The 25,000-nt window shown below is 40.6% G+C and overlaps 4 protein-coding genes across 5 annotated transcripts in view; all 4 read right to left on the bottom strand.

The window, feature by feature from the left end:
• The window catches only part of LOC134190480 (bifunctional peptidase and arginyl-hydroxylase JMJD5-like), a 6,264-nt gene extending 1,104 nt beyond the window's left edge, over positions 1–5,160 (bottom strand). Inside the window, exons 1-9 of the mRNA XM_062658926.1 lie at positions 4,910–5,160; positions 4,462–4,558; positions 4,272–4,396; positions 3,013–3,177; positions 2,846–2,948; positions 1,371–1,435; positions 1,215–1,304; positions 1,075–1,147; positions 672–707 (exon numbers count right to left, since the gene is read on the bottom strand). Of these exons, the coding sequence (XP_062514910.1) occupies positions 672–707; positions 1,075–1,147; positions 1,215–1,304; positions 1,371–1,435; positions 2,846–2,948; positions 3,013–3,177; positions 4,272–4,396; positions 4,462–4,558; positions 4,910–5,154 (999 nt within the window). The 5' untranslated portion in view covers positions 5,155–5,160. The remainder of the gene's footprint in view (positions 1–671; positions 708–1,074; positions 1,148–1,214; positions 1,305–1,370; positions 1,436–2,845; positions 2,949–3,012; positions 3,178–4,271; positions 4,397–4,461; positions 4,559–4,909) is intronic.
• Positions 5,161–5,330: 170 nt separating this feature from the next.
• LOC134190481 (stomatin-like) lies at positions 5,331–7,706 on the bottom strand. The gene is made up of 7 exons (XM_062658927.1): positions 7,573–7,706; positions 7,419–7,510; positions 7,043–7,115; positions 6,878–6,960; positions 6,253–6,512; positions 5,781–5,859; positions 5,331–5,672 (listed from the first exon to the last, which is right to left on the bottom strand). The coding sequence occupies exons 1-7, from the start codon at positions 7,688–7,690 to the stop codon at positions 5,466–5,468; spliced, it is 912 nt and encodes a 303-aa protein (XP_062514911.1). The 5' UTR covers positions 7,691–7,706; the 3' UTR covers positions 5,331–5,465.
• Positions 7,707–7,770: 64 nt separating this feature from the next.
• Positions 7,771–10,632, bottom strand: LOC134190639 (stomatin-like). Its single transcript, XM_062659099.1, has 7 exons — positions 10,509–10,632; positions 10,352–10,443; positions 9,762–9,834; positions 9,584–9,666; positions 9,102–9,361; positions 8,314–8,392; positions 7,771–8,194 (listed from the first exon to the last, which is right to left on the bottom strand). The coding sequence occupies exons 1-7, from the start codon at positions 10,555–10,557 to the stop codon at positions 7,985–7,987; spliced, it is 846 nt and encodes a 281-aa protein (XP_062515083.1). The 5' UTR covers positions 10,558–10,632; the 3' UTR covers positions 7,771–7,984.
• Positions 10,633–11,699: 1,067 nt separating this feature from the next.
• The window catches only part of LOC134190538 (superkiller complex protein 2-like), an 18,103-nt gene continuing 4,802 nt past the window's right edge, over positions 11,700–25,000 (bottom strand). The window contains exons 11-33 of one of the 2 annotated variants that reach the window (XR_009971649.1): positions 24,879–25,000; positions 24,527–24,819; positions 23,508–23,592; positions 23,346–23,452; positions 22,800–22,946; positions 22,652–22,748; positions 20,378–20,590; positions 20,143–20,217; positions 19,931–19,966; positions 19,515–19,745; positions 19,020–19,292; positions 18,407–18,825; positions 15,290–15,500; positions 15,108–15,218; positions 14,798–14,974; positions 14,387–14,428; positions 14,188–14,328; positions 13,548–13,952; positions 13,319–13,394; positions 13,155–13,247; positions 12,716–12,820; positions 12,300–12,493; positions 11,700–12,239 (exon numbers count right to left, since the gene is read on the bottom strand). The exon at positions 24,879–25,000 is cut by the window's right edge and continues 1 nt beyond it. Coding sequence is in view for 1 of the 2 variants with exons in the window: in XM_062658991.1 (XP_062514975.1) it covers positions 13,752–13,952; positions 14,188–14,328; positions 14,387–14,428; positions 14,798–14,974; positions 15,108–15,218; positions 15,290–15,500; positions 18,407–18,825; positions 19,020–19,292; positions 19,515–19,745; positions 19,931–19,966; positions 20,143–20,217; positions 20,378–20,590; positions 22,652–22,748; positions 22,800–22,946; positions 23,346–23,452; positions 23,508–23,592; positions 24,527–24,819; positions 24,879–25,000 (2,981 nt within the window). In the remaining variant the exon portion in view is untranslated. Of the gene's footprint in view, positions 12,240–12,299; positions 12,494–12,715; positions 12,821–13,154; positions 13,248–13,318; positions 13,395–13,542; positions 13,953–14,187; positions 14,329–14,386; positions 14,429–14,797; positions 14,975–15,107; positions 15,219–15,289; positions 15,501–18,406; positions 18,826–19,019; positions 19,293–19,514; positions 19,746–19,930; positions 19,967–20,142; positions 20,218–20,377; positions 20,591–22,651; positions 22,749–22,799; positions 22,947–23,345; positions 23,453–23,507; positions 23,593–24,526; positions 24,820–24,878 lie in introns of those variants that run through there. The other variant, XM_062658991.1, reaches the window with a different exon arrangement.

The following is a 25,000-nucleotide window of genomic DNA, read 5'->3' as shown; positions in this document are numbered from 1 at the left end:
ACAAATTAATTAATATGCTCACAAATTAATTAATTAATATGTTTACAAATTAATTAATATGCTCACAAATTAATTAATTAATATGTTTACAAATTAATTAATATGCTCACAAATTAATTAATCAATATGTTTACAAATTAATTAATATGTTTAAAAGTTAATTAATTAATATGCTCACAAATTAATTAATTAATATGTTTACAAATTAATTAATATGTTCAAAAGTTAATAAATTAATATGTTCACAAATTAATTAATTAGTATATTCACAAATTAATTAATTAATATGTTCACAAATTAATTAATATGCTCACAAATTAATTAATATGTTCAAAAGTTAATTAATTAATATGTTCACAAGTTAATTAATTAATATGTTCACAAATTAATTAATATGTTCAAGTTAATTAATTAATATGTTCACAAGTTAATTAATTAATATGCTCACAAATTAATTAATTAATATGCTCACAAATTAATTAATATGCTCACAAATTAATTAATATGCTCACAAATTAATTAATTAATATGTTCACAAATTAATTAATATGCTCACAAATCAACTCTTTTTTTAAATTATTTATTTGCTAATTAATTTAATAAATTAAATTAACTAATTTTTAATTAAATAATTAGCGTTATCACTGCTGTGTGTACATGTACAACATTACCTGATTTACGACTTCCTCTGGTAAGTTGCTCATTCGCTAAGAAGAGACATTAATATTAATTACAGTAATAGCAAATTGTTAATTAATTAATTAATATATGTTCCCAGTGGTGTGTGTGTGTGGTGTGTGTGTGTGGTGTGTGTGTGTGTGTGTGTGTGTGTGTGTGTGTGTGTGTGTGTGTGTGTGTGTGTGTGTGTGTGTGTGTGTGTGTGTGTGTGTGTGTGTGTGTGTGTGTGTGTGTGTGTGTGTATGTGTGTTCAACTGTTTACAACTTCTTCATGTGTACACATGCATGCACACTGACACACACACACACACACACACACACACACACACACACACACACACACACACACACACACACACACACAATAAATTGCAGAGTATAAACATGTTGTCCTACCTCTTTGACCAAATCCTTAAAATCTGAGAGGTAAATGTATCCATCGGTTTGAGCTGTTTGTTTGAGTATAGTCCTTCATACAGACACGTACACTAGCTAACACAGTATTGTGTGTTAATGGTGTCAATTGATAATCTTACTTTATTGAAAGAGCCGGCCGTGGGGTAAAGTGATCAAAACTGAGAAACTGTGGAATATTGGGTCGCTTGATGCAATCGCTTTCATTAAATCTGAACACACAAAGTGCACTGTACAACACGTTGTTTAGCAGTACAAAGGATGTGATGTGATGTCACTTGAAAGGATGCCACCACAGATTGACAGCCATGTTTTTGTTTTCGTCACCAGCATATGATCGAACCTAAAACAAGGAAGATGAAATTGTAAGCGTATGTGGACAGCGTACATCTGCACATAAACAAATTGATTAATAAATATAGACAGATGGACAGACAGACAACAGACAGATTGACAGACAGGCAGACAGACAGACAGACAGCTGGTACTGGAGGCTTTGCTTGTACACTGTAGTTTTTAAGTGTAGTCCTCTTTTTGTTTTACATGAGTTTCAATTTTAGCTTAGTTTAGTTGATGAACACTACTAGTAGTTGGACAGTACATAGTATCCTGCATTGCAAAATGTATCATAGATATAAGTTCAAATATATGTGACAGACAGACAGACAGACAGACAAACAGACAGATTATTATATTTGAACTCTTACTCTACTAATAACAATCGCTAACTTTACGTATGCATAACAATAACAGTCAATGAACAAAATGTTGAATGTCTTTATCATATAGAAAGTCATCAAAATTGCACTTAGACAACTTTGACAACTTTTTAAAAATCACACGAGAGTTGCAAGACTGTACAACTACAGACAGTTGCTTTCTTCATCTATCTCTAAAGTCTGTTTCACTGCTCTTTCCATTTGCATCTTTTAAAATTTTGGAGATCTTATCGAGATAGTCTTCAGCCATAGGTCCCCAAAAGCCAAAGTGTTAGGGTATGCCAAAGGGTATGCACCAACAGCAATCCCTTTTGGTATTTGAACATTATGGCAGATGGGGTGATGAGGCTCAACAGTTTTTAAAGACTCTTTCTCTCATGTCTTATGATGAGGACGGTCATCAGAATGCATCCAATTTTACAACATATTGGAGACAACGTTTATCAGTTCAGTTACAACAATGTAACGCTAGAGTGATTTCCAGGAAGACATCCCGCTTACTGGAACATACAAGGAAAGTGAAGAGAATGAACAATACACACAATTATTAATGTGCTTTACTGTACAGCCCTATATAGGGCTGGTTTCTGTAGAGATTTAGTTTGGTAGAGATTTTGTGCAATTGGGACAGTAGAGTTGCTTAGTTGTGTTGATTGTAGATTTCAATGTTGAAAATATATGTATTGGACAGACAAACAGACAGACAGACAGACAGACAGACCTCATTTTGTTTTACACGAGTTTTAATTTTAGCTTAGTTTAGTTGATGAACACTACTAGTAGTTGGACTAGTACCCTGCATTGCAAAATGTATCATAGATAAAAGTTCAAATATATGTGATTGACAGACAGACAGACAGACAGACAGATTGACAAACAGACAGACAGACAGGCAGACAGACAGAAAGACAGACAGACAGACAGACAGACAGACCAACAGACAGACAGACAAACAGACAGATAGACAAACAGATGGTCAAACAGACAGACAAACAAACAGACAGACAGACCAGCAAGTGAACAGACAAGCTTGCCTGATGAAGCCACATGAAAGGCAAGTAGAGACAGTCACCTCTGTATACTGTAGCCTCATACCATGGCACACCCACTAGACCGGGAAATTTCTCGAGATCAACTCTACAGCAGTTGATGCTTTATACCAGACAACAACACTGCAATAAAATATATTACAATTGTCTACCTGTCAACATCCATTTCAAAGTAGCCACTCTCTTTGTTGTCCATTCTAATGCTTTCGAGATATTGATGGTCAATGATGACAAATTTCTTGGATCCATGGACGACGCAATGCAAATTCTCAAACATATCAACATGTAGGACTGATGACGTTCCACCGCTGCTTAGCCTTGAACAAATATGCATGTGGTAATATAACAAGTTTTGGATACTGTACGTATACAGACAGACAGACAGACAGACAGACAGACAGACAGAAAGACAGACAAGCAGACAGACAAACAAACAGACAACAGACAGACAGACAGACAGACAAGCAGACAGAGTGCGGATGCATTTCCAAGCTCTGCTGATAGAACAGGCGTCGCTGCTAAACAACGTGAGAATAGGAAGGCGGCAAAATACAGCCAACAAAAGCTCCCTGGGACTTCAGTTCTCAAAGCCATCCCCTTGGTATTCGAACATTTCGGTGCATGGGGAGAAGAGGCCAGGAACTTCTTGCGAAAGCTAGCAGCTTTCTCATCAGACGAAGTTGGTCAGCCAAACGCACCGGAATTTGTGGACTTCTGGCGTAAACGCTTTTCAGTGCAGCTGCAAAAGTGCAACGCACGGGTCATTCAGAAGAAATTGAATGTGTTGTGTGGTGGGTGTCAGATTCCCGAGTCACTCAGCACTCAATTCTTTTATCATTAGTGTACTTTTAGTTGTCTCTTTTGCCTCAGAAAATATGTATACACTTACCTATGAACACTATAAAGCATTTAGCTTTAGTCGAGTAGTTTCTGCTGTGATGTATGATAGTGTGATTGTAAGAAATAAATGATTCTTAGCAGACAGACAGACAAACAGACAGACAGACAGACAGACAGACAGAAAAGCAGACAAACAGACAGACAGACAGACAGAAAAGCAGACAAACAGACAGACAGACAGACAAACAGACAGACAGACAGACAGACAAACAGACAAACAAACAGACAGACAGACAAGCAGACAGACAGACAAGCAGACAGACAGACAAACAGACAGACAGACAGACAGACAGAAAAGCAGACAAACAGACAGACAGACAGACAAACAGACAGACAGACAGACAAGCAGACAGATAGACAGACAGAAAAACAGACAGACAGACAAACAGACAGACAGACAGACAAACAATACACACACACACACACACATACACACACACGCACACACACACACACACACACACACACACACACACACACACGTAACACGTAACAAATAATGCAGCCTAACCAGGTGTATAGTGTATGAATGTTCTCCGTGTATCCACCACAAAGCAAAAATCGAGGAACCATCCATTCCTTCTGCAACTGCTTGGGCAAACTATCAACCATGTAGATCTCTTCACTCTGATATTTCTACAGTAAAACGATCACATACAACCACAAAACATTTCCAACATATTGCAATGCATCCATGGCACCTGCAAAAATTCTCGTAAAGTAATTACTTTACCAGGTTGGTTGCGATCTTCTTTCTTAAGAGTTTCAATACCAATTTCTACATCCCCGTATTGCTCTCTAAACATGAATTATTGAAATCAACATTATGTGTTAAATATAGATCACGTGACTTCTTAATTAAGTTATTACATAATTAATAAATAATTAAGATATTAATTAATTAAAAAGGAAAACAAATCAATAATAAAATTGATTTTAAATTTTCAATATTTTATTAAATATTAATTAGTTATATAAATAAATTTAGATTTTATTTTCAATATTTTAAAGATATACTGTATTAATATAAAATAAAATATAAATAAAATAATATTAATAGATTAATATATTGATATTAATATTACCTATTAAATTAATTATTTTAAAACATTTATTATTCATAATACCTAATACAATCCACATACTTACGATAGATATTTATCAGTCCATGTTGTGAGTGGTGGAGTGGACATGATAGCATGTCTGATCACAACTGGTCGCTGTGGCAGCACATACTGATAGTAGAAGTCGCGTGGGCGTGGCAACTCATTGGATCCGTCCAATACGTCAATGTGTCCTTCTGATGGCTGATGAGAACCAAGCGTTTGCAAGTGGCCACGTGGATGAGCGGCGCTCACGTGAGACAAAAAGAGAAACGACACAAATTTGAACATTTTTTGGCCTTGGTGTCCCACTGCCACATGATGCGAGAGCTAGCACGTGACATGACGTCACTGTGTGTAATGGCATCATGAATTGCTCCAAATGACGTCATAATTTTATTATTAATATTAATAAAAATAGCAGCACAAAAGTTCAATGATTCAAAATTTTTAATATAAATTGATATCAAACAGTAAACCCAAAATATAAAATAGTACATTGATATCAACACAGTAAACCCAAAATATAAAATGGTACATTGATATCAAACAGTAAGCAATTAACATAAAAAATGTTACAATGTTAGCATTAATATCATTTTCTACGTCTTGTGACTTTTGCCTCGGCCAAATATTTCTCGTAGCAGTGTGAGTGGCAACGGGAACAGATAGGTGTGGTTCTGCTGTGCAGAAATGGTCGTCAATGTCTGCAAGTAACGAAGCTGCACGGCTGCTGGTGACTGGTCGAGCACACTGGAAGCTTCTCTCAAGGCACGTGCTGCATTCTGCTCACCTTCAGCAGCAATGACCTGCCAAGTACAAAATCGATGTTTAACACACACACGCGCGCGCGCGCGCGCGTGTGTGTATCTGCATGATGCATGTATATGCACATGTAGTTAAATTCAATGTCTAACTTTTGCTCTGGCTTCACGTGCAGCTGCAGCCTCCACTGCCATGGCTCTCTGTAGTTCCTGTGGCAAGCGAACATCTTTCCTGCAATACAGCAAAAGGTAAACACATACTTGCAATAAAAAATGCACAAGCTTTCACACTTAATAATACAAGATCTTGACAAACAAACTGACAAACAGATAGACAGACAAACAAACAGACAAACAGACAGACAAACAGACAGACAAACAGACAGACAGACAGACAGACAGACAAACAGATAGACAAATAGATAGACAGACAGACAAACAGACAAACAAACAGACAGACAAACAGACAAACAGTCAACAGACAGACAAGCAGACAACAGGCAGACAAACCAACAAAATACAGACAGAGACCCAGACAAACAGACAACAGATACAGATGCAAACATACGTAAATACAGACCAACATGCAGCATCCACACATAATAATGTTTACTACTGTACTGACATTTCAACAATCTCCACTTTGACTCCCCACTTGTCTGTGGCCTCGCCAAGTTGCTTCTGCATCTCATGGCTGATGGCTTCTCTTTCTGCCAAAATCTCAGCAAGAGTCTTCGTACCCAACATGTTCCTCAATGTCGTCTGTGCAAGTAGGAATGTTGATAAACTAACGTTTTCCACCTCGGCCACAGACATTGTGGGATTCTGGATACGATAATACACAACGGCATCCACCACAGCACTCACAGAATCACGAGTTAGAATCTACGTCAGAAAATGGCTTCAGCAAATTACAAGAAAAAGTGGATTTTATGACTGCCTGTCTGTTTGCTTGCTTGTGTGTGTGTGTGTGTGTGTGTGTGTGTGTGTGTGTGTGTGTGTGTGTGTGTGTGTGTGCGTGTGCGTGCACATGTGTGCGTGCACATGCGTGCGTGTGTGTGTGTGTGTGTGTGTGTGTGTGTGTATGCACGTGTGTGTGCATGCGTGTGTGTGTGCCTGTGTGTGTGTGTGCGTGTGTGTGTGTGTGTGTGTGTGTGTGTGTGTGTGTGTGTGTGTGTGTGTGTGTGTGTGTCAGCGCATGGGTGTGATATCATTTTCATAATACACTAAGAATGCACATACACACCAACCTGCTGAGGTGGAATATCAAACGACACAGTCCGTAGATCAACCTTTCTAATGTTATCCAAACATGGCAAGATAAAAATCAGTCCTGTACATTGTACATAATCGTTATATATACACAAACAGACAGATACATCAACGGCATTTCGCCCAAGAAGAAATCAAACAACCTGGTCCTTTCCCACGTCCTGATATGATACGACCGAGCCTGAAGATTACTGCTCGCTCATACTCGGTTACAATCTAAACAACAACAAACAACATGCACTAACAATTGAGACAATAGGTACAAGCATTAACGTCTCGTGTGTGTGTGTGTGTGTGTGTGTGTGTGTGTGTGTGTGTGTGTGTGTGTGTGTGTGTGTGTGTGTGTGTGTGTGTGTGTGTGTGAAGTCCTGTCACATGACTAACAGCATTAGTGTCTTACATACAATTCCAGCTTTAAAACGATTAATTAATTAATATAGCTGCAATGTGTCGTCTAGTGCACGTGTCAGAAACCAAATAACTACACGACCACGCCCATTCTAGACCACGCCCACTCACCTTGATGCAGAAAAACAACGAAAACGGAAACGTTAGCAAAACAATCAACAACGAAAACAACATGCAGACGTAGAAACCGCATCCCAAATTCGCTAAGAAAGCAAAAAAAGTGCGTTACAATCTGCAAACTCTGCTGCACGTGCATGGATGTCACCTTCTTCTTGCTGCTTGACAGGCCTAGATGCATCGAGTGCATGCAAGTTTGTGTCGCTCAATGGGCGATGCGTCAAGTCTGCACGAAGAATCGGTCGCTTTAGTAGGTCCAACTCCATGGTGCAGATTTGTAGCGCGCGCATGAAACGGCGACAGCGTATGCAACCTCGGAGTCCAACAAACTATTTGCGGTGATTAATTTCAATAAAGATTCAGTGTTGCTTTAGACTTTTAGTTACATGCTCTACAACAGCCTATAAGCACTTAGCAGCGACCACTACAAAATCACACACAAACCGTCTATGAATACTGCATGTCAACAGCCGCCTCATTTGCAACATTTACGGAACATTCAAGCAAAATTCTTCTCTTGCAACAGTGAACGACAAAAGTGACCTCACAATTTCCAACCATTACTGACTGCCGCCGCCCCCACCACGTCCGAATATTTCACGTATGAGAGTGAGAGGGAGGGGAAACATGATGGTGTGGTTGTTCTGGGCTGAGATGGTCGTGAGGGTCTGGAGGTAGCGAAGTTGGAGAGCGGCTGGTGATTGGTCAAGGACGCTGGAAGCCTCACGGAGAGCACGTGCGGCGTTCTGCTCACCTTCAGCAGCAATCACCTACGGAGAGAAATACATGGATTATAATGAAATGTAGAAGGACACACACACACACACACACACACACACACACACACACACACACACACACACACACACACCCACGGTTATGTTCTTGCCTTTGCTTTGGCTTCACGTGACGCTTCTGCTTCAGCTGCCATAGCTCGTTGCAACTGTCTTGGCAAGCGAACATCTTTCCTATAATGAGCACAACATCAATAAACAAACAAGTTGAGTAACACGCTGACAGACAAAGAGACAAATAAACAGCCAGACAGTCAAGCAGACAGACAAACCAACACACAAACAGACAGGCAGACAGACAAACCAACACAAAACAGACAGAGCAACACACAGACAGAGCAACACACAAACAGACAGGCAGACAGACCAATACACAAACAGACAGACAGACAGACAGACAGACAGACAGACAGACAGACAGACAGACAGACCAATACACAAAGAGACAGACAGACAAACAAACAGACAGACACACACACAAACAGACACACAGACAGACCAACACATAGACAGACAGACCAACACACAAACAGACAGGCAGACAGACAAACACACAAATAGACAGACAGACACACAAACAGACAGAGAGACAGACCAACACACAAACAGACAGACCAACACACAAACAGACAGACCAACACACAAACAGAGAGGCAGACAGACCAACACACAAACAGACAGGCAGACAGACCAACATGCAAACAGACAGACAGACCAACACACAAACAGACAGACAGACCAACACACAAACAGACAGACAGACAGACAAACAGACCAACACACAAACAGACAGACAGACAGACACACAAACAGACATACATACATACAGACAAAGAGACAGACACACAGACAGACAGACAAACAGTTATGTTACAACACTAACATTTCAACAATCTCCACTTTGACTCCCCACTTGTCCGTCGCCTCATCAAGTTGCGACTGCATCTCGTGGCTGATGGCTTCTCTATCCGTCAAAATCTCAGCAAGAGTCCTCGTACCCAACATGTTCCTCAATGTCGTCTGTGCAAGTAGGAATGTCGATAGAGCAACATTCTCAACCTCGACAACGGACATCGTGGGATTCTGGATACGATAATACACAACAGCGTCCACTGTTGCACTCACAGAGTCTCGAGTTAGAACCTGAGTCACACATAGAGGGAACAAAATGATAAACTTGATATCAACCATGGAAATGTTAGTGAAAGACACATGTTTCTATGTCTGTGTGCATGTCAGTCCACATTGTGTGTGTGTGTGTGTGTGTCCCCCCGTCCGTGTGTGTGTGTGTGTGTCCCCCCGTCCGTGTGTGTGTGTGTGTGTGTGTGTGTGTGTGTTTGTGTGGTGTGAAAACCAACTACCAACCTCTTGTGGTGGAATGTCAAACGAGATGGTCCTCAAATCAATTTTCCTCACGTTATCCATACACGGAAATATAAAAAACAGTCCTACACATAAACACACATCATCACCACACACTTACTCATCAAGCAACACACACACACACACACACACACACACAGTGACACACACACACACACACCTGGTCCCTTTGCACGGCCAGACACAACACGTCCAAGCCGAAATATAACAGCTCGCTCATATTCAGTGACAATCTAAAATACAAACAAAATCAATATGCATGTCCATGTCACGTGACCATAACCATCACACTACTAACTGTCACATAACGTCTGACCAAAATACGGAAACTATTTTACAGTATCCTACAGTCACCGTGTATCTTAGTAGCAAACGCATCAAACTTGATGCCATGGCCTCATCCTGTATGCTAACGCGCGCTACACGCGACATATTAACGCGAATTCTGCATTAAGCAACTCGAAATCGTACCACTAATTCTACTACAGCCTGGATAAACGACGCACGTACCAATATTTTAAGCTTAATATTCCACGTTGATGTCAAAAAAACCGCGCTGCGCGCGTTTTTGCCATTTCCTCACTTCCTTCGATGTTGACCAGGCATCAAACAGACTGAACTTGTTTTTGTAACCGTTTCTTAATACAAAAGGCATCCCACTCAGCGCTAGAACCGTTCAATGTTGCAAAAGGCGTCGACCAAACGCCCGACCCTGAGCACCTAAAAGGAGGCCCTCTATGCCAAACTTACCTTGATGCAGCAGAAAAGAGAGAAAGGAAACGTGATAATAATGAGAACCATTGACAAAGCGGCGAGAACGTAGAATGCGCAGCCTAGAGGCTCTAAAATGAAAATTGTTCGAAATCGCAGAGAAGAGTGAGCAACAGCGACGCGATGCTGTTCTTACCGTCATATGTGCGCTGTTCTGCGTTCACGTGCTTGAGTCGTTCACCCATTCAACAGATCTAAAACGCAACAGGCCAAGTGGAAATGCAGGACCGATGTCCCGGATAGTAAGTTTTAATGTTGGCATGAAAAATATTTGTTTTAGTAAACGAAGTTGTGTTCTACTCGTTTCAGAGCTACGAGCGTGTATGTGTGTGTGTGTGTGTGTGTGTGTGTGTGTGTGTGTGTGGTGTGTGTGTGTGTGTGTGTGTGTGTGTGTGTGTGTGTGTGTGTGTGTGTGTGTGTGTGTGTGTGTGTGTGTGTGTGTGTGTGTAGCATCCTACAGAATGAAACTATTCTATTAACATACTAGTTCTATGGTATCTGTAGGCGCCTCACGTGCGTGAGTAACACTTCCAAAGGAGCTCTCAGACCGTCTACTGAAACGCCTAGTCCTAGCTAGATAATACGTATTTGTTTCAACACGCAAACTTCCTAGTAGTTTAGATTACGTTTATAGGCCTGGTATAGGTAGTCGTCGTTTTGCGATCGTGATCAAGACAATTGAAATGTACAGTCTAGGTATGCACTCAGTTCCGTTGTAACGACAGTGGTATGGTATTTACTGACATAGAAATTGATATCAGCAAACATTGACTATCAACAATGGTAGATGCAGCACAGTGTAGTAAAGGATTGATGATACTGTAAGTATGGAACGTGTGAATAGTTGACTGTAGGTGGCATTCAACTCCTGAAGGTGTTTCTTTGTTGTCAAGTACACACAGTCCCTAGCTACAATACAAAAGGATGGGGTGACGAAAGTTCAGAAAGCATTTTCTCCGCCGTTCAGTCACTTAGACGAATCGTTCCTAGACTCATCTGTAGTGGGACACGGAAATGATTTTTTAAGGTAGGTCCTAGCATGAAACGTGGTCATGGGGAGGAGAAATTTGAGATTTGTGTACACACACACACACACACACACACACACACACACACACACACACACACACACACACACACACACACACACACACACACATGCCAGAAGCTCGATGGAGACCCATATAGGATCATGCCCATTTCTATTGTGTGACCCGGATTAGAAGCCTCGCTACACTCAGCAATAATACTTGAAAGTGATGGACAGGATTGCAAACTCAAAGAAACTTTGCTCACACACACAAATACTCACACACACACACACACACACACACACACACACACACACACACACACACAAAGATAATTTAATTAAAACAACAAGCAACAACAATTTGTCCAACATGACCAACAGATAAAAATTAACAAAAGACAAACAAATAATAATTTACACACGAGTGTGGAAAAAGATAAACATACAGATATGTAGAGGAGAAGACAACAGGAAAATATTATTAACTCATTAACTGATTTGAGTGACAAATGGACAGACACACACACACACACAACACACAATAAAACAAGCAGACACATCACCTCAACCCAAATGTTGAGAGGAAAAGAAGTGAGAAGATCAAAAGCAGCACATCACTACAATAGCTCCACAGACAAGATAACAAGCAAATCATTCAACAATATCAATCTAACCTCACACCAAAATCATCACATTAAATCAAAAGAAGAAAAAACAAAAACACAAATTAATTGTTTCTTTCACTTACATCTTATGGCTTCTTCCATCATCTCAACCACATCGCTGTGACCCTCTTCCTTGGAAATCTCCAGTGGTGATCCAAATAAGGCATTACTATCCCACAATGACATCACGTTAGTAATGCTAGTGACTGAAGGATATTGAATGCATCACCTCTTATGTCGGGGACTCGCTCCATGTCTTAGGAGAACATCAACACAACACACACGACCACCATGGGCAGCATACCACAGTGGTGTACGACCAAGATTATCATTGATATCAACAGGAACAGAACAAGACAAAAGTCTCTCTACAATGGTCACGTGATTATTCGCTGCAGCAATATGGATGGCTGTCCATCCAAACTGAGTAAAGAAGAAACTGATAAGATAGTGAGAGAGTGTTTATGTTAAAATATATTAAAGCAACAGACATTCCATTCAACACACACAATGAGACATTCAATAGAATGATCAACACACAAACACAAACAATAGCAAAATCAATGCATTACACTCACAAATATGTTTAATACATGCACAACAGACACCACAATATCAACACAACCTCTCAATACTCAAACTCACAAAATCAATCTTCTTCATCACATTAATATCTTTGGTCTTCAAAAGTATATTCACTATATCAACAAATCCCTTCTCTGCTGCCACAATCAAACCTGTCCATCCACACTGCATACACAAGAATGTATTATTATCATTATTCCTCCATCACACTGTACACATGCTGCAAGAGAAAAGAAAATAGAAAATGAAGACGACCTGATAAGACAATAACTACTGCAAAAATAGTCTCCAACAGTCCAAGTTGAATCAAATAAAAACCAACAAGATTATTCATCTCTGCATGCAATGGCTGCTTCAGCCAGTCACAAGTCAACACTGCTGCCTCTTGACCAGCAAGAACAAACCAAAACGTTGATTGTTGGATTAGATTGTTACATCTAGTTGATATCTATCATCTTAGCAACAACACATCACACTTTCACACACTCAATCAACTCACACTGTTAGTCCTATTAACATCTGCTGATTGAGTGAGTAGAAACTCAACCATTTCCTTCTGATTATTCCTACACGCTTTTATCAGAAGAGTGTCCTATTTTGAGATCAAACGACGTGCAGTTCATTTCAACATCCAATACACACATTAGAACTCACAACACATACCCCAAAATAACGTCTATTGATATCAACTCCCATATCGCATAATACACAACTTCAAACAATAATTTTTTGTTCATTTCTACACAACAAAGAAACAATAACACTCCACCATGCAAAACAACTCACAATGAAAAAGAGGCAACTGTTACGCGCGTAGGATAGAATATGCGTCAATCAATGGCGCCAACGAGAAGACATGACAGCAAAACTTATTCTAGAGTGCTGTACTCACCGCACATAACAACCGACAGTCTACAATAAAGGGAACAGTCCCGTGACATTCCCATCCGCAACTATTAATTAAAATTTGATCACGTGCAATCATTCTCTCTGCACACTGACCAGTTTTACAGCAACCACAAAAGATAGAGTAGCAAATGCATTGATATCAATCTCTTGCTCTCAACTTTATTTGTTAATTAAACCAACAGTGTGTTCATTGAGTGTACAAGCTTGCAGCAAAAACAATGTCTCGTTTGATGAGCGACGAGCCTTGGTCCATTTTCTCATACAGTACAGGGTCACCGACCATCCTTGCAATCGTACGAACATCACGACATACTTCGTCTAGTCGCTGGATGCAACGCACTATGATGCCCTCCTGAACGTCTGTTAGATTGGTGATCTCTGAAAATGGCTGGAAAATGCAGGAATAGTGAATGGCAAGTAGACAAACACATAAATGGACAGACGAAAAGACCGACAGATACATGGACAAACAAAAAGACAGACAAACAGACACCCTGACTGATAGATTTAAAACAAACAAATAAAACAAACAAATGAAAACAAACAACAAACAGACAAACAGATAAACACACATAAACAATACGAACAAGAGTGATGGTATATGATACTACTGTCCATATTACCATTCCTCTTGCCCATTCGTAAACAGCTTCAACTAAACCAAAGTGAAGTTCTCCAACAAACTCCTCTACGGTGATTTGGAGATCGCACTCCATTTGCACTCCAGCCAATCTAGTTGCGAGATCGATCACCTGGTCCTTTGTCTACAGAGAAAAAGTAAAAAGTTTTATGGTGATAATGTGGGACATTGAAAATACCTACATTCTGTAGTGTCTCTGTTAGTTGAGGTTCACTGGTGTGTTTCTGTACAAAGAAGTGGATTGTATGTACACACACACACACACACACACACACACACACACACACACACACACACACACACACACACACACACACACACACACACACACACACACACACAGACACCACACACACACACACACACACACCACACACACACACACACACGCACACACACGCAAACACACACACACACACACACACACACACACACACACACACACACACACACACACAGACACACACACAGACACACACGGACACGTGGACACACAGACACACTCACACGCACACACACACGCACGTGTGCGCGTGCACACACACACGTGCACACACACACACACACACACACACACACACACACACACGTGCCTGTTGAAAGACAAAACAAGAAAGAATAGCGACGATTTCTGTTGGGTCCAGGTCACGAAGAATGTTCTCAAAAACCAGTTCAGTGATAAACAACTCATGGTTGCTAATCTCACAAGCCACACGACCCTTCAACTGAACATTTGTATCAACGTCAATAAAAGCAAGTCGCTTGAGCACCTGACACAAAAAGATCAAATCTACAGTAATAGTCAATATATAGATAACAAAAAGACAGACAGACAGACAGACAGGCAGACAAACACACAAACAAAATTTAGACAAACAAACAAACAAGTCGTAGATACCACACCTCAACTCTTTGTCGATATTCTGGCAGCAGTTGAAGACTCTCGTCAGAGAGAAGAAACTTCAATCGATTGAGACTCTCCAACATTTTCTGCTTCCTTCTCGTTTGTTCAAACTAAACACCAAACAGCAGCGCACACAATGCTCAACAAACACACAAACTGCTTACAACATTCCAGCACTAACCGCTTCAACAAAATGCGGAGAGTGAACGCACTGAAATGTCTGGAGTGATTGCTCTAGAAACTGTGAGCGTCTGAACTTCTCTATGAAGTCGATGTCTCTCATGTTGAGATCTTTGACTGGATCTATTGCTTCGAGACCATCAGGGTTGGTTTCAACAAGCCGAAGAAGCTCTTGAGTAGCAATAGAGCATTCCCTTCCTGGTGGATTGTCCCTAATGAATATGAAGCAACATGCAGTAGAATGGAGAATGACTTGTAGCATTTTATACGTAATTACAACACACGTATGTCTGTCTATCTGTCTGTCTGTCTACCTGTCAAAGGTATTATATTCTTCAAATGATTGAACATTACAACGACGACACGCTAACAAACATATACCAGGACTTAAAACAACTAAAACTAGAAACAATTACAGTTCCAAATATAACACTACTGCAAACAACAAGAACAAACAAAACAAAAGCTAAGGCTAAACTACACTGAGACGAACAACAGTATGTCAAGAAATCTTCCAGCACGACGATGACATCTTGCGCTGGATTACGCGACCACAACACTGTTGCAATTGTACGCTGAATCTCTTTCTCCAATAGTCTAGGAACTCGGCAGTGTTGTACCAACCAGATCCATCCCGTGAACGCAAAGCGAGTGACTGAAGAAATTTCCCCCTCCTCGCCCCATCTACCAAAATGTTTGAGTACAAGCGGCTTCAAGATAACTTGCTCACCATCTAGAAGCCTCTGACTCTTGTATTTCAATTTCTTATTCTCCTCTCTGCATTTCGCCACTGCACCGTCAATTTAGCAGATGATGGTAAGACCTCGCCACTCCATGGGTGTGCCAGCGAGATATCCAGATCAATTCCCAGGCCTGATGATGGACCCAACGACACAATATCAGGCCTATCTTCAGAGTTGGAATACCGATGCCTAGGTTCCCTTCTGCATGGTAATTGAAGCTCCCTGAGACAATCCGCCCAAACCTCTGCAATAGATTCATGGCACCAAATGGGCCCTCCGCCGAATTTACAGGACAAAAGATGATATCCAGTAATGTATCATCCAAAGCAGCTCCACATTCACATGATCTTAACCATTCGGATGAGCAAACCGGCAAACCTAACCTCAGCTTGCACACCAAGCGATATACGCAAGAGTCAATTGCGAAGCTTGCAGAGGAAGGAACCGCACTAATCCAGGCACCGGCACCTTTACCAGTTAGACAACGAAAACGAGCAGCATCCCTCATCAAAACAGACGCTTTCAGAACGTTGTTGAGTGAAGATTCAGCTAACTCAGAAGATAACTTCTTTTGGAGCTTGTTGTTTTCTGGAAGGTAATACGACAACTTACTGGCAGCAGGAATGAGGCTGCTTAACACAATACCCATAGGAAATTCTGATGGACTTGCAAGAAAGGAGTCTATAAATGACTTCAAATTGGGGAATCGTATAGGCAAGCAAACAAGAGCCTGAACCCACGAAGCCAAGAAGGCACAAGATAAAACAGACTTGACTGAGGACAGACCAAACCTCCCAGACGGATGGGTAGAGAAGCCTGCCACCACACGGAATCACTGAGATGATCACAGGATAACAAATTGGAGAAGACTGAGCGAGTTTGCAGATCGTGAATTTCAGCTGCCTCTGAAAGCAGACTAGGACACACAGTTCTGGATAAATGGTTCAGGCGAGACACATGACAGTACCAAAGCAGTAAAGAAACACTTTGTACATCATTCAAGGCAACCAATTGATCACACAGACGGTTACCAGAATTGGCAAATGAAGGGCAATAGCTGGAGACAAAATCTGCTGTACCAATTGGCAATCCCAAAAATAGCAATGCCATCAAACTTGACAGGGACTGGACAGTCTGGGATAGAGATGTTTAAATCTGGACAATAAAGATCACATTTGTCGTGACGAATGTTCAAGCCCAGCTCCTGGAAGCAAACAGACAGAGAGTTGAATGCATTGATCACATCAGTGGGAGCACCCACCAAGAAGACATCGTCCAAGTATGCAAGAACTTGGATTTCGAGATAGATATTTTGCAGGTTGACAAGAGATAGATGGATGGTCAGTGCAAACAAAGCCAGACTCTAAAGGGTCACCTTGGTGGACACCGACTTCTGATTGTAATAAAACTGAACAGCCCTCTTGCATGGCGACTAAGGCACCGACGTCATAGTACATCTGGAACACATGTTTTGCCACTGATGGGTAAACAGAATTGGTTTGATGTAACATATGTTCTCTGCTGAGCAAATTAAGCGCATTCTTCACATCTGCTTTCAAAACTACCCATTCTGGGTTCCTCTCCAGCAGCAGTGAGATGTGGTGACCAATAAGCTCAATACCACAAGGAGTAGAAACACCATGTTGTATGGGACAGAAATAGTCCATGAAACCCACCTTGCTCTGGTGGCAAATTGCTCTAGTGGCTAGACGGCAAAGGCATTCACCAACAGCTACAGGCCTCACATCTCCATTTGGTCTAGGCAGAGCCACTAATTTCAAAGCTGAAAGAAGTTTCGCAATCTCAAGCAGCAAGTCACCCCTTGCAATTACAGAGTATAATGAAAAGAGACCCTCAGCAGTGGACATATCTTCCAATAATACTTTCAGATGTTCGAACCTCCATCCAGATAGACCTGAGCTAGAGCCTCTTGGCAGATGTCAAATAACCTTGCGAAAGACTTCCTCATCCAAAGAGAAAGACGACTTAAACTCTGGCATTGGATTCGGCTCCTCAAATCGTTTGAGATGCTTCGAGGATAGTTTCCCGATTGTTTCAGCAGAAGAAAGGGCTAAGCCATCACTTGTAAGAATTCGGGCTGCCTTAGAGAGCTCACCACATCTGATCAGTTTTAAAGCAGCCGATCTATGTACAGCTTCACTATCAACTGAATCACGCTGCACGGGAGGCAAGTCGCGGTGGATTAGGTCCTTCAAAGCCCCACTAAGAAACTTGTTGTAAGTCACGTTTGCTGTCTGTCTGTCTGTCTGTCTGTCTGTCTGTCTACAAACAAACCAAAAATACTTACAAATACCCATTGCACACAAAACAATCCACATCCAATCAACATCAACACTCGTATCCAACCAACTGACCTAAACCTCGTCTGTTGCCTCTTCCTATAATCATCAATAATATAACTCGCATTCACTCGTAACATCCGATCAGTAATCACAGCGATCTCAATCGGCTTCACATCAACCACCACGTGACCACACGGACCATCCGGACAAAACAACGGCGTTCGTCCCGATATGACAGCAGGAGTTGACGGTGTGTAGTGAGATGCATGTGTAGTTGGTTGCTGTGACGTCACGTCTCGTTGTTTCTCATTGCAAAGAATCAAAACTGTGTATGACTTTGATGTGTCACTCACGGATGTTGTCAGACGACTGCGGGATGTTGAGGGTTGGAGGAGAACGGCTAACGTGTTGTTGTGGTGTTGGTTGTTGATGACGATGATACGACCGGACGAGAGGAGTTTGGCTGCTTGTGGAGAATTGGTGATCTGTGACTGTGAGATTGTGAAATAAGTGAATCATGTAGAATGACAAATGTGTGCATGCGTGTGTGTGTGTGTGTGTGTGTGTGTGTGTGTGTGAGAGAGAGAGAGAGAGAGAGAGAGAGCGTGTGTGTGTGTGTGTGTGTGTGTGTGTGTGTGTGCATGCATATGTGTGTCTGGTTTCTATTTCTATCAAACCATCTAACCTGCAGTGAATGCTTCAACTCATTCAACTCCGATGCAGCAAAGTAATATTCTTCTATGTCGTCGCACATTGGAAAAGTCTTCTCTTGAAAATCCTTAATCTGCTGCTCCAGTTCTTGCCGCTGACTTGATGCTTGTTGTGCGTCTCGTTGAAGATCGAGTTCAGCAAAACTGCGCTTCATCATGTCCTCAACTCGCAGCTGTTCCACCCGCAGCAGGTTGAGTATCATGCTGTAAGTGAGCCGGAACTTTGACTCGAGCTTTGTAGGACGACCCTACAACAACAGATGGCATCAAACATAAAACACACACACACGCGCGCGTGCGTGTGTGTGTGCATGCATGCGTGTGTGCATGCGTGTGTGTGTGTGTGTGTGTGTGTGTGTGTGTGTGTGTGTGTGTGTGTGTGTGTGTGTGTGTGTGTGTGTGTGTGTGTGTGTGTGTGTGTGTGTGTGTGTGTGTGTGTGTGTGTGTGTGTGTGTGTGTGTGTGTCTTACCAACATCATTTGGTGTAATTCTGACGTCTCAGGTACATCTCCCTTACACAAGAGTATGACAGTGCCCGTCGAGTCCAATCCCCTCCTTCCAGCTCGTCCAGCCATCTGAATATATTCACCTGAAAGAAGATTTCTCAATGCTGTCCCATCGTGTTTCCTTGTAGAGTCAAACACCACAGTACGAGCCGGCATGTTGACACCCATTGCAAACGTTTCAGTAGCAAACAAGAGCTGCAATAATAAAATTAAAATAATATTAATATTAATATTAGTTAATTAATAATATTATAATATATAGTTATTATTAAATAATTAATTAATAGATTAATATAATTTTTAAAAATATTAATATCAATAATATCAATAACATTAATATTAATTTAAATTGATCATAAATATTTTGATGCTTGAAAAACCTTGACGAGGCCACGTTGAAAGAGCATCTCAATTACCTGCATGAGAAAGAGAATGAAAATGTAACATTAAATAAGCAACCAAATGTGTTGAATATGACAACAGATTTGTAGTCCATAAGTGATTGAGTCTGTCTGTCTGTCTGTCTACAAGTTTGTCCACTAAACAACATAAAATAAACAGTAAACAACAACAAACAAGCAGCTATTGATACCTCTTTCATGATTGGTAGAATGCCACTGTGATGGACTCCAATACCACGTGCTAACAATTCTTTCAATCTCAACACCTGCAATGATGATATGATAAAAAAAACAAACAAACAATGAACAAACAACAAGCAAACAGACAAACAAACCAACAAACAAACAAACAGATAAACAAAAATAAACACAAACAAAGGGACAAACCAATAAACAATAAACAGACGACGTAATGTGACATCATACCTGTGGTAGTTGTTTGTCTGTGCCTTTCAATCTTGCCACTGATTTGCTGAAGAAGACGGTTATCTCACTCTTCTCTGCACTCGTCGTCATATCAATTGTTGTCAGACCGCTTGCATTCTCATCACATCGTTTACGAGAAAACGTGAAGGCGACAACAGGCAAACGATCGTCTTTCTTTAGTTTATTAATAAGAGAAAGAAAGATGTTTTTGTCCTGTGATAAGAGGTCACATGACGTATAGAATTAATGGCCTGACTACTGATATAGCAAACGAGATGATAAAAACAAAACACAGACAAGAGATCTTGTGTTTATAGATAGAGACAGACAGACATATAGAGAGACAAAAAGACAGACACACAGACAGACAAACAAACAGGCAGACGTTTGAAAATATATATATTGACAGACAGACAGACACATAACACAGACACAAAACACACAGACAGACAGACAGATAATTTATTCTCATACAGATTCTACTTGTACATATGCTAGGATTTTTTAAATACAAATCAGTCCTTGCAAACAACAAAGTCATTAACTAATGGACTTGACTTTGAATGTCAAAATCAAATAATCTATCTAAATCACCATGATTAGGTGACAGTTTTGAAAGTTTTCTAAGGATAACTTTGGCATTGCATCTTTGCAGAATTGTACAAAATCTTTTTCTCCAATACGACATGAACATGAAAGCATTAAAATTGGCTTCTGGATTTGCTGACTGTTGTGACAAATGCTGCAAAAATTCCCTGCCTTTGTGCCCCACCTCCCAAAATGTTCTATCACAAGAGGAAGACACCTTGATACATATTCTCCTGGAACAAGCTCTTCTGAATATTTTTTCATTTTCTTTTCTTCTCTTGTCACGGCAGCATGACCATTTTCCTTGCTAGCCCTCCTAATAATGTCCTGACTCCATGGATGAGCCAGGAACACATCAATATCCAAATTCTGTTTAGTATTTGGATCAAACATTGTAATGTCTGGATAGTCTTCAGTATTGATGTATTGATGTCTTGGTTCTGTTTGAAGGAGAAGGTGAAGGTCAGACAGGCACTCACTCCACCCATTTAAGACTGAATTGTGAGACCACACAGGTCCACCCCATATTTACAAGTTAAAAGATGGTATCCGTATTCATCCAAATCATGACCACAATCACACTTTTTAATCCAACTGGTGAAAAGTAAAGCCACTTCAAACCTCAGGTAAGACGTTAAAGAAAATTTGTTTGTTTTTAAAGCGTGCTATAGACAGACAGACAGACAGACAGACAGACAGACAGACAGACACAGACACAGACAGAGAAACAGACAGAGAGACAGACAGATAGATAGACAAACAGACAAACAAGCAGACAGACAGAAAAACATGCAAACAGACAGGCATACAGAAAGGCAGACATTGCTGTGTTTGACTCAACATGTAGGGGAAATGTTGAGCTTGATGTGGCCCTTGCTCACCCCTGGAGCCAGGACATTCTGAGAAGTGCAGCAACTATGGATGAAGCTGCAGCAAGAAGGAGAGAAGACATCAAACATAGCAAATATTCTAAAGAGCAGTTGCCTGGAGGGTACACTCCTACCCTTATTCCACTAGTTTTTGAGCACTTTGGTGGGTGGGGAGAAGAAGCATCAACATTCCTCAATAAACTTTCCAAGCTATATAGAGATGAAGAAGGAAGAAACAATTCCTTAGATTTCAAGACACATTGGAGAAGACGTTTGTCAGTACAACTTCAGCGTTGTAATGCCTCGGTGTTGGCTAGAAAGATAATCAGAGTAACATATGGACAGAAAGCTGGCCACAGTCTAGATGTTGTTCAACTTTCAATTCAGTAAACTAAATTTTGGTTTGTAGGCTCCGCAGGGGAGCTTTTTAATGCTACTTGTTATTTGTGTAATTGTAATTGTAGCTGTCACACTTGTTGTTCATTAGCTGTTACTTTAGTTTCACCTGTATTAGCTTTGATGTATAAAAATATATGAAAATTTGACAGACAGAGAGACAGACACACAGACAGACACACAGACAGACAGACAAACAGTCAGACAGACACACAGACAGACAGATAGACAGACAGACAGACAGATAAACAAGCAGGCACACAGACACACAAACAGAAAGACATTTAAACAGATAGTTAATCATCCATCCATACACACGTAAATACACACAGACAGACATTTGTATATAGAATATTATTTATATATTTATATAGAATATTAATTACATGTTTATATAGAATATTAAATTATATATATAAACCTGCTTAAAATTTCCTCCATGCAGTGGTCCCTTTGTTCCAAACCCGGCCGAACTCTTCGTCTCTCTTGCCTTCTTTGCATCAACAGCACGTTGATATCTACAACACAAACCACACCAGACCTACACACAAACGACTACCACAGCATACCCTTTAGTCAAGAATCGTCCGTCAGCATCAACAAGTAGAAAAAGTTCATCACATGTCTTGCTGCTGTTTCCAGTGTAGAGATAATGTTCAAGAGGGACGGGCCTCTTTGCAGTGCTGATCACATAGATTGGTTTTTGCTTTGTGTGTCTGTTGAGAGAGAATATTAATGAGATATGACTAGCATACTAAAGCAGATAAATTGTCGCTAATGTGTAATACTATGTGATATGAGGTTGGTAGAGTAAAGTGATGTAAAGTGTTAAAGACATTAAATATTTATTGACATTCAATTCAAAGTGAGTACTTTTTTCTGTTATATGTCCGCCCAACTGTCTGTCTGTCTGTCCATCCGTCTGTCTGCCTGTCTGTCTGTCCATCCATCTGTCTGTCTATTTGTGTGTCTGCCTATTTGTCTGTCTGTCTGTCTGTCTGTCTGTCTGTCTGTGTATCTGTCTGTCTGTCAGTCTGTCTATTCACTGTTTGTTAGCCATTCTACTTGCCTCATCTCCTACTATACAACACACCTCCACTCCCTAAACCACCTACCCAATCCAGTCAGCAAATTCATAAGTGTTTGGGACAGTCGCAGACAGCAGCACAATATTGACATGATCAGGCAGCATGATCAACACTTCCTCCCACACAACACCTCGCTGTACAAGTTGATGTCAATACAAACCAGCCAGTCACGTGATCATTTACGGTCACCTCCGTGTCGTTGATGTAGTGAACTTCATCAAAGATAACCCACTCAACGTCACGAATCACATCAGATCCATTGTACAGCATAGACCTAAAACACAAAAATTAGTCAAAATGAACAAAGAGTTAAACTAAAAATTTAATTAATAAATTCATATATAAATAATATATTATTAATTTATAAATTTATTTTACTACAAGAAATTAAGATGTTCGTTAGGATCATATATTTGAAGTGTTTGCTTCTTTACATGTCAGTAATGTCGTCTGTCCAGACTGTCATCAAGCTGCTGGCCTCTCTGACTGTCCATCTGTCTCTATGTTTGTGTTTGTTTATCTTTCTCTGTCTGCATGTGTCTATATGTAAGTCAGTCAATCAGTTTTTGAGCATTTCGGAAGCTGGGGAGACAGTGCAGCAGAATATCTTGATACTTTGGCAAAAAGATCTAGAGACATTGAAGATCACTGCAACGAAGCCGAGTTTCGTTGTTACTGGAGGAAGAGATTCTCTGTTCTTCTACAGAGATCAAATGCAAGTGTCATTCTTCACAAGTTGTCACGTCTTCTCCCAACAGAAGAGAAAGGATTTATGTTGGACAGTGCCATTCAAGGCGCTGTTCATTAGAATTGATCTTCAACTACTATTTGCATGCGTATAGTTTTAACTTGTAGTTTGCTGTAACCGTGATTCCACTGACCTGAACTGTCATGGATAATATTTTTACTTTTAGTGTTCTGTATGTAGAAGTTTGTGTGTAATAAATAATGTTAATCAGTCAGTCAGTCAGTCAGTCAGTCTGTCTGTCTGTCTGTCTGTCTGTCCATCCATCTGTGTGTCTGTCTGTTTGTTAGTTTGTCTGTCTGTCTAGATGTCTGTGTGTCTTGTGTCTGTCCATTAGTGTGTCTGTCTGTTTGTCACCATGTCTGTCCATCCATCTGTCAATCAGTCTGTGTACACACAGTAGTATCTGTCTATGTACATGTCTGTCAATTCCCCCAACTATTTCCATCACAACTCCACTAACCTAAGAATCTCAGTCGTCATAATAAGACACGCAGCATCCGGCTTAATCTGCACGTCTCCCGTCACCAGCCCAACGTCTCCAAAACTCATCCGAAAATCTCTAAACTTCTGATTAGACAAAGCTTTAATTGGTGACGTATAAATCGTCTTCGTCATGTGTTTAGTAGACAAAGCAATCGCATACTCAGCCACCACTGTTTTACCAGCCGACGTGTGAGCAGCAACAAACACACAGTCGCCGCGTTCCAGGCACAAAATTGCTTGTTTCTGAAAGATATCGAGCTCAAATGGCCACTAGAGTAACAAGAAAGTGATCGGTTGGTGAGAATGATGTTAATGTGTTGAGTGATTGCCTCGTATGCCATGTGTGGTATGAGCTTGTGGAAGTTGTTGACAGGTTCTGTTGTGTTGATATTAATGACCCAGTTTGGTTTAGTTGTTTGTTGTGACTTGGTTGTTGTTGTTTCGTTGCTGA

The sequence above is a fragment of the Corticium candelabrum genome, chromosome 15 (assembly GCF_963422355.1).
Source record: "Corticium candelabrum chromosome 15, ooCorCand1.1, whole genome shotgun sequence".
In the NCBI taxonomy this organism is placed as follows: domain Eukaryota; kingdom Metazoa; phylum Porifera; class Homoscleromorpha; order Homosclerophorida; family Plakinidae; genus Corticium; species Corticium candelabrum.
Note: the sequence above shows the minus strand (reverse complement) of the source record. Positions and strands in the feature narration are given on the sequence as shown.